Genomic DNA, 8,713 nt, shown 5'->3' with positions numbered 1-8,713 from the left:
AGGGAAAGGGATTGGCTAATTTATGGTACATTTGCCAAAAAGGTCACCCCCCTTCCCACTGATCTATAAGTCTTAACAAAGATCCATTCTAGGCCCAATAATTTGCTGGCTGTGGTGCCCCACTATTCCTTTGTTATAAGACCGGGTAATGCCAAGTCTTTGATTTTGCAGAGGAGATGAGTCCATGCTCCCTGCCATGTGCCTGTTTCTGATAGTGTTACCTGGATTACAGGTTACCTTGCAGGTTGGCTACTGATAAGAGAGGCCAAAACAGGTCTACAGCCTGACATTTATTTGCTCACACCTCAAAACACAAAAACAAACCCTTATCTCAAAGTCTTTCTGTCTTCTACCTGTGACAGCACAACATAGATTCTCCCCTATACTGTCTGGGGAAACTCGAGAGGGAGGAGGAGGGTGGCATACAGATTGGCAACAGGTCTTAAATTTGCCGAGTTCACTAAAATTCCCCCTTGCTCATATTCCACATTTATATATGGCTGGTTCTCTAATAGTCTAATAAATGATCTTTGATTGCTTTTATTTACATTTCTTTGTTTCACTGTAACTTTTGGAACTGGACTGAACCAGTTTTCTTGTGGAGATGAAAGGTGTCAGTTGGGATTTATGTTTCTGTGAAAATTGCACTTTTGCAGTGGAGCATGCCTTATTTCCTTCCTTCACCATTATCAACTACTTGCTATCATTCTGTTTTTCTCTTCCTCAAAATTGATGGTTTTCTGTAAACAATACTTTTTTTTAAACAACTTATCTAAGGATCTAAACAAAAATATATCTATTATAGTAAAAAGAAAAAAGTACCTAATACATTTGGTTATATAAATTACTATAAGCCAAAGCTATGGTATGGTACATTAGATAATCCAAATATATGGTCTTCCATTATAATGTCTTTTTTCAGACCTTGTGCTCTGTGTAATTGGATCTCTTTACTGGTTTGGCTGGACATACTGCTTGCTTCCTTTACTTTGTTGATCAAGCTGGTTGTCACATCCACAAAAGTTCATTCTTTGGTCACTCAGAAACGGACTTTGGGGCCTTCTCCTCAGCCGCACTTCTGCAGCTTGGCTTTAGGCCCTGTGAAAACGGCCAAAGATGGGAACAAGAATCTTGTGGACTCCTATTTTCCCAGAATGCTATTTATGACCATACAGGATGAGATTTGGATTGTTGTAATATTTGCATATTGACAGCTTTGGCAGTTAGACCTGTTTGCAGATATCAAGGCAAACCTCTCACACCTTCTAGAATGCCTGACCTACAGTAGTTGCATCTGTTGGCTTGAATGTTGGATTGCATGTTACTGCTTTATAGTCACCTATCAGCCCAGAGTTTCAGACTGACAGTATCAAACGAATGGTGTTTATCCTATAGTAGCTATATTTCTTTGAGATATGACAGACAGTGTAGATCCTACACTGGTCTTTCATCCCTCCTTCTGGAATTCTGTGAAACATGAGCTTTAAATTGTAAGGAAACTGAGGGAGAGTTGTGACTGTCCTGCTTTTTGTGCCCCTTTGAGTAGAAGTTTGAGGTGGCACAAATTGTACAAACAGTTTGCCTCAACATAGTTCTAACTGCCCCCACCCCAAGTCAAAACAACAAATTGTTGCCCTATGTGATGCTTGTAGATTCATAAAGCATCCATGCTGAGAGTGTCTTTAAAGAACCACAGTAACCACAAAGTAACTCCTCTTTATTGCCACCAAAACATTATTCAGCTGGTTGATGCAGACTGATTTATAAAGAAATAAAGAGCAATATTTAATGGTAAAACACATTCTTGAAAGTATGTTTTGTAACACATATTTGTTTTTCTTTATTCTATGCTTTTAGAAAAACTGTTGTCACTTCTGCCAGAGTATGTTGTTCCTTATACTATCCACCTGCTGGCACATGACCCAGATTATGTCAAAGTCCAGGATATCGAACAACTTAAGGATATTAAAGAGTAAGACTATTTCCTTGGATATGAATATTTGGATGCTTCATGTTCACTATGATCTTACATTATTTTGGGAGATGGTCTATGATAACCTTTAAGGTTGGATAATAAAATAAACTGTCCAATACATAATTATTTTCTTAAATGCAGTGAAAATAGTAAACATCTCTAGCCAATTTCTCTATTTTGCTCAATTGCATTGGCAGTGCACTTTTATAAGTAAAACGTTCTTCTTGTTTTCTCATTTTCATTCATTCATTTCATTTTCATTCAGTCCTTCCCAACTTCTTTAGCAAATCTTTATAATAGTTGAATTCATTCCTAAAAGCCAAACTGCTCGGTGGATGAATCCATGCCAAAGTAAATTGTATTTTCAAATGAGGCTTTCATTTGCAGTTTAATGAAGAATTTTTTTTTCCCTTAGATGCCTGTGGTTCATACTGGAAATATTGATGGCTAAAAATGAGAATAATAGTCATGCATTTATCAGAAAAATGGTGGAAAACATTAAACAGACAAAAGATGCTCAAGGACCAGATGATCCCAAAATGAATGAAGTATGTGCTTTTTACTGCACGCTGCTTTTTCTTTTTTAATTCCAATTCTGTCAGAAAACAGACATTTTTCATTTATTTTAAAATGGTTTGGGGGCTATGTGTGTGGGTGTGTGTGTATTGTACGACTATACTGATGGCATTGGATGTTCTATATGGTGGTAACTGTCTTGTTACTTTACTGGATTTCAGTAGGGCTACGGACAGACATTCAAAAAGCCTGATCCTGAATTGATTCAACCTTTGCAGGTTAGTCTAGCCTGGCTAGGCTAAACTGGTTTGTATCTGCACAGATATTCTCTGCGGATTGAGGATATTCAGGCACATGCCTGCAGTGGCTCAGGCTAAAAGCTGGGGAGGTGCTAGATCAGCTGTCCCTTCTCTAGTGCTGAGCTGAGGGGAGGCGTGGCCAGGCCCAGGCAGGATGCTCTGATTAGGGAGGTCTGCCTGCACCATCCCAGGCTTTTTCCCACTGGCTGCTCAAGAGGCGGGAGTGTTACCAGCCCCCATCTAGCACTGAGGCAAAGGGTGTGTGTGCAGTGCATGCATCTGATGATATGGAGTTTTTCAATCTTCCTCTTTGCTTCTTCATACTGTCTGCAGCAAAACGACAAGTAAGCAAACCAACAGGGTGCTGTTAGCAGTGTTTATCACCCCATCATCAAAACAACAGCCTCTCTCCATTAGTTTAAGCTCTTCTTAAACAGCTTTTTCCAAGCTAGGAATTACCAGCTGACCTGTTGATTAGCTCCAAAAAGCCCTAAGGTGGACACTGTTCTATCTGGCTGTCCCAGTGAAATTGGAGACACAGGCACCTCTCCGCATTAGATAGCATACCACGTGCCTATGGTTTGTAGGGCTGCAGTCCGTGCTGTGGGAAATAGGAGTGGGGGGGAATCCCTGCTTGAGCAGCGAGGAGGGGTGGGGCAAGGGGGAAGCCAGGTAGACCCTACTGTACATGCAGTCTCTGCTGGAGCTCTGGCTAGGGAGCAGAGGGGCAGGACCAGCTCTGCTGTCTGGAGCAGAGAACCCAGCTGAGAGAGCATGCCAGGATGCTGGGAGAGTCTGGTTTAACTTAAACCAGGAAGGGCAGGCATTGCAAATCAGTTAAGTCTGATACTACATCCAGCCAGGTTTATCTTTAAACCAGTTTCACCCATTTTGAAACTGGTTTATGTGCACTGAACATCTGTTTTATTACAGGTTTAAACCAGTTTCTGATCACTTAAACCAGTTTATGTGTAATGTCTGTTCCTAGCCTAGAGGTCTAATTTCTTTACAAGCTAGATGGAATAATTACAAGAACTTATCTGGTTTTTCTATTTTACTTTTGTTTCAGTATTATCTTTCATCAAATACTTCCTTCATATATGCATAAAATACATATGGGTTTAAAGTTAAGCTTTGTAAGGTGGTGGGTTTTCTCCTTTGCAGTAATACAAAAGAATTGCAAGGTAGTATAAAGAATGGTTTCAAATTTAAGCCTTCTTTCAATGAGGGCTGAATTACTATGGTTTTAACTTCCATTTACTGCGTGCTAAGAATGGACATATAGGTTGCTACCATGGAGCTGCTGTTATACTGTAAATCCTTGCCCCCTGTTTCTCCACTGTAAATTGTTCATACGTCCATACTGTGAGCTACTCCGCATTAAATGTATGTCTACATAATACAGGACAGTGCTCAAAATGAACTGGTGTGACTACATAGCACAATCCATTGCAATGCAATAATATTAACTTGGGTCCACAATATAGGTGTATTAACTTGGGTGTACTGCTTTTGGTTTTGGAGGTAACTAGGGTATCTAAATGATGCACTGGGCTGTAGAGGTATATCCTAAGTAACTATGTGAGGAGTTGATCCAAAGCAGGTATTTATAGCTACACAGAAGAAGTATCAAGTCAACAATAAGGTTTTGTGTTGGTGGAATTTACAAGAATTTGGTATGCTTTGTATATCCATTGGAAACTAAAAAAAGTTCTTCTGGTGTGGTGGTCTTTATTAGTGAAAATAGGGAATGTGCTTTTTGCATATTAAAATATGTTAAAGAAAGCTCACTTCTGACTAGTCCTTTCTTGTGTGTGTAAAAAAAAAAAAAAAAAAGTATTTGTGTTGATAGTTGCACTTAACATCTTTTTTTGTGGGAATGTATGAGCACTTTAACAGTTAGAGAGAGTTGTCAGTGGATGATAATCATTACCAGTGGTCAGCACAGATGCAATAATAGTTGAAAAAAATTACAATTAATTGTATGTACCATTTTTAACCTTGAGATGTTATAATTTTTATTTTGTAATTTGCAGAAACTCTACACAGTTTGTGATGTAGCAATGAATATCATTATGTCAAAAAGTACAACATACAGTTTGGAATCCCCTAAAGATCCTGTTCTTCCAGCCCGATATTTCACTCAACCTGACAAGGTATAATTTGGGGTTCGAAATGGATTATTTTGCAAGTCAAACTGCATTGAAGAGTCGAATATACAACTGTAATTTTGAGTCTTATTTAAATAGCTCTGTAACTTATTCTTTTTAGTAATAACCATTCCAGTAATATCTCAGGTCATTCCATGTTCTAAGTTTTTTATATTGGGGTCAGAAATATCACTGGTTTAAAGAATTTCAGATATTTAAAAATGTTAGTGCAACATCAAATATATCTTCTCCCTCCCCTCCTAATTTGTTTGTTGATATCTTTTTCTCTTGCTTACAGAATTTCAGTAACACGAAAAATTATCTTCCTCCAGAAATGAAATCTTTTTTCACTCCTGGAAAGGTATGTTTTGTTTTATGATTTATTTTTCCACTAACCTCCCTCCTAAGGTAAAAGCTGTACATGCACAAAAGAAGGCTTGGCATTTGCTACAAGAATTTACATTTTTAGAAAATAAAAATGAGAAGTTGAAAGAAGAGTAGCCAACAAATAGGGTGGCCGAGAGGTAGTAACGACCTGATGCTGCAAAGATTCACTAAATGTTTTGGAAAATGTGTTGGGTAAACAAGGTAGGAATCCGAAAACATTTTCACAGAAAAATATAACTATATGAGGAATTACCTGGAAATAATGTGGTGTGAAGTACAGATGTTAAAAGTTAACTTGTGAAAAATTCTCTCCTGCAAATTGATATACAAATCTCAGTCTTTTAATTAAAATCTTAAAACTTTCATATATAGGTTTTAAAAACAGACGTTTAACTAAACTAAGTGCAGGGAAAACAAACAGTTTATTCTGTTGATGTCATTTTGTGTGCCTGCTGTTTTAACACTGTGAATGCAAATACTGCAATAGTTTGGTTTATTGAAAAAGTAGAATGTCTCCTTGCATTGCTTTAGAGATAGTTATGAGCAAATTTTCTTTACTGCAATTTTCTTCATTAGTTATTAGGTATTAGCTAATTCAAAACAAAAATAAAGAAATATGTCTTAGTATCGGGAACACCCATGAGGAAAAAAGAAACAACAAAGGGGAAATGTCTTTCTTTAATCTGGGACCAACTAAGCTATAATGCATTCATCATAATTGTTCATCATCACTACATAATGCACTATTGTTAGAGCAAGGGGTTCGACTTTCCTGAGCTAGCAGTTCTTGCTTTTAGGATAACTAAAATTTCCTCTTAAAGTTTTAACCCTTCACGTTACTGTTATGTACCTGCAAGCTGAGAATTTCCTTTTTCATTTACTACTAATTTTAAAATAGTAAAATTGTAATTCTTTATCAGAGACTAAGAAAGCTACCATGTGGTTATGCTAATTGTTTGAAGATGTGTAGTATTCACTGTTAGGGCCAGATTCTCTGGCTGCTTTATTTCAGTCACCAAGAGCAAACTTGATCATTTCAAGCTGCTTTTACAACTTCATGCCATTAACAGAGAAAGGGTGGGGAGAGGTCTGTGGTTCCCAAACTCAGACAGATTGCGCACCACCAGTTTAAAATGATACAACCGTAAGTACCACCAGCAAATTTTTGTCATATAAGTAATTATAATAAATCTTTTAACGCATACCACTGACAGATTGTCTGTACCACTGGTGGTACCCATACCACAGATTGGGAACCTCTTTAGGGATTCAAAGGAGGAAGTGGGCATGCTGTGCTGGTTGGGATAGATGCAACTGGAGATACCTGTTTGACCTAGAGGGAATAGGGCTGTTTTTAAGGAAGGGAACCTCTTTTGGGAATCTAGCACTACATTCCAGTCTAAGATTGCAGCTCAGTTGAGTCCCTGAGTTCTACAATCTTTGTGCTTTAATGGCTTTTTGTGTATTCCTGCTTGTGCTCTCCCTGGCAGTGCTCCACCTTGCACCATGATGTGAAGACACCAGTGCCCAAAATAACTAGCAGCCATAGAACCTTTAGTTATGAATCAGTGACAGTGGATGCCAAGGATCCTGCTACTAAGAATTATTGACGCAAGTCCTATATCTTATGCCACTTAAAAAAGGGAGAATTGCAACCTTCAAATTCACCCGATGATTGGTTGTATACTCTTTAATGGCATAGCACAATTAAGAATGACCCAAGTTGGACATGTCTATAATCACATATTAACAGTGTTGGCTAACTTATTCAGGAATTCAGTTGCAATTAAGGTATTTTCTATGCTAGATTTTAATGATTTTTTTAATGAAAAATTTAAGGAACATGTTGTTTCACTGCTGAGATAATCCAGGAAAGAAAGGGTTGGGAAGTTACTACATTTTCAAAAGACCCATTTGTGTTAGTGTTAAATCAGATTTATATGTGAATTCTCAGAAAGCTTTGTTCAATATTCCAAACTAAATAGTGAATTTTGGAGGGGGGGTATGCTGTGTTTTTTATATACACATAGGGTAAATAATTTCTTTAAGTATGGAACTCAGTCCAGCCCAAACTGTGAAAATATAACCAGCATCTCTGTTATATATATGCCTTATGTTGACAAAAACAATTTACAGGAGTCTTGAAAAAATTTTTGTTATGCAGTTCCTTAGTTATTTTGGTCAATTTGGGTAAGAGTGGCTTAATAGCAAATGGTCCAGTAATGAAAGATTACTGTCTTGGGGAAAATCCTTGAAATAATTATCAAGGATCACATCTGTGAGGAGCCAGCAGGGGAGATCATGCCCAGGGGAAATCAACATGGGTTCATCAAAGGCAGGTCCTGCCAGACCAACCTGATTGCCTTTTATGACCAAGTAACTAAATCCTTGGATGATGGTGTTGCCGTGGACGTAGTCTTTCTAGACTTTAAGAAGGCCTTTGACACTGTCTCTCACCCCATTCTCATTAATAAATTGAGCGACTGTGGCATTGATGCCTACACAGTTGGATGGATCAAAAATTGGCTGATGGGGCACACCCAGAGAGTGGTGGTGGATGGGTCATACTCGACCTGGCGGGATGTGAATAGTGGGGTCCCCCAGGGCTTGGTCCTGGGGCCTACACTGTTCAACATCTTCATCAGTGACTTGGACGGGGGTGTGGAAAACACATTGTCCAGGTTTGCCGATGACACCAAGATGTGGGGAGAGGTAGGCACGCTTGAAGGGAGAGAGAGGCTACAATTAGATTTAGACAGACTACAGAAGTGGGCGGATGGTAATAAGATGTGGTTCAATGTAGATAAATGCAGGGTGCTGCACCTGGGGAGAAGGAATCCACAGCATACGTACAAGCTGGGGAGCTCCCCCCTTGTGAGCACAGAGGCGGAAAGGGATCTTGGAGTCATTATTGACTCCAAGATGAACATGAGCTGCCAATGCCAGACCGCAGCCAGCAAAGCAAACTGCATCCAAAGTTGCATCTCAAGCCGGTCCAGAGAGGTGATACTCCCCCTCTACGTGACATTGGTCAGGCCACAATTGGAGTACTGCGTCCAGTTCTGGGCACCACACTTTAAGGATGTAGCCTGCCTTGAGAGGGTTCAGAGAAGGGCCACCCACTTGGTTGGAGGGCAACAGGGCAGGCCTTATGAGGAGAGGCTGAGGGACCTGAACCTGTTCGGCCTCAGCAAGTGGAGGCTCAGGGGAGATTTGCTGGCTGCCTACAAACTCATTCGGGGAGATCAGCAGCAAATAGGAAGGGCCCTATTCCCCCCAGCAGCACCTGGGGTGACAAGGAACAATGGCCAGAAGCTGCTGGAGAATAGGTTTGTTAGAGATGTGAGAGAGGCACTATTTCACTGTCAGGGGGGCTAGGATTCTGG

The 8,713-nt window shown here is 39.5% G+C and overlaps 1 protein-coding gene across 6 annotated transcripts in view; it reads left to right on the top strand.

Moving 5' to 3' along the window:
* The window catches only part of PDS5B (PDS5 cohesin associated factor B), a 192,364-nt gene that overhangs the window by 165,118 nt on the left and 18,533 nt on the right, over positions 1-8,713 (top strand). For all 6 annotated transcript variants that reach the window (XM_025207097.1, XM_006026186.3, XM_025207095.1 and 3 more), the window contains 4 exons: positions 1,858-1,972; positions 2,391-2,523; positions 4,827-4,946; positions 5,239-5,301. In XM_025207097.1, the coding sequence (XP_025062882.1) occupies positions 1,858-1,972; positions 2,391-2,523; positions 4,827-4,946; positions 5,239-5,301 (431 nt within the window). The remainder of the gene's footprint in view (positions 1-1,857; positions 1,973-2,390; positions 2,524-4,826; positions 4,947-5,238; positions 5,302-8,713) is intronic.

This window comes from Alligator sinensis, unplaced genomic scaffold, assembly GCF_000455745.1.
Source record: "Alligator sinensis unplaced genomic scaffold, ASM45574v1 scaffold406_1, whole genome shotgun sequence".
Lineage (NCBI taxonomy): Eukaryota > Metazoa > Chordata > Crocodylia > Alligatoridae > Alligator > Alligator sinensis.
This window is presented reverse-complemented; position numbering and strand designations above follow the sequence as displayed.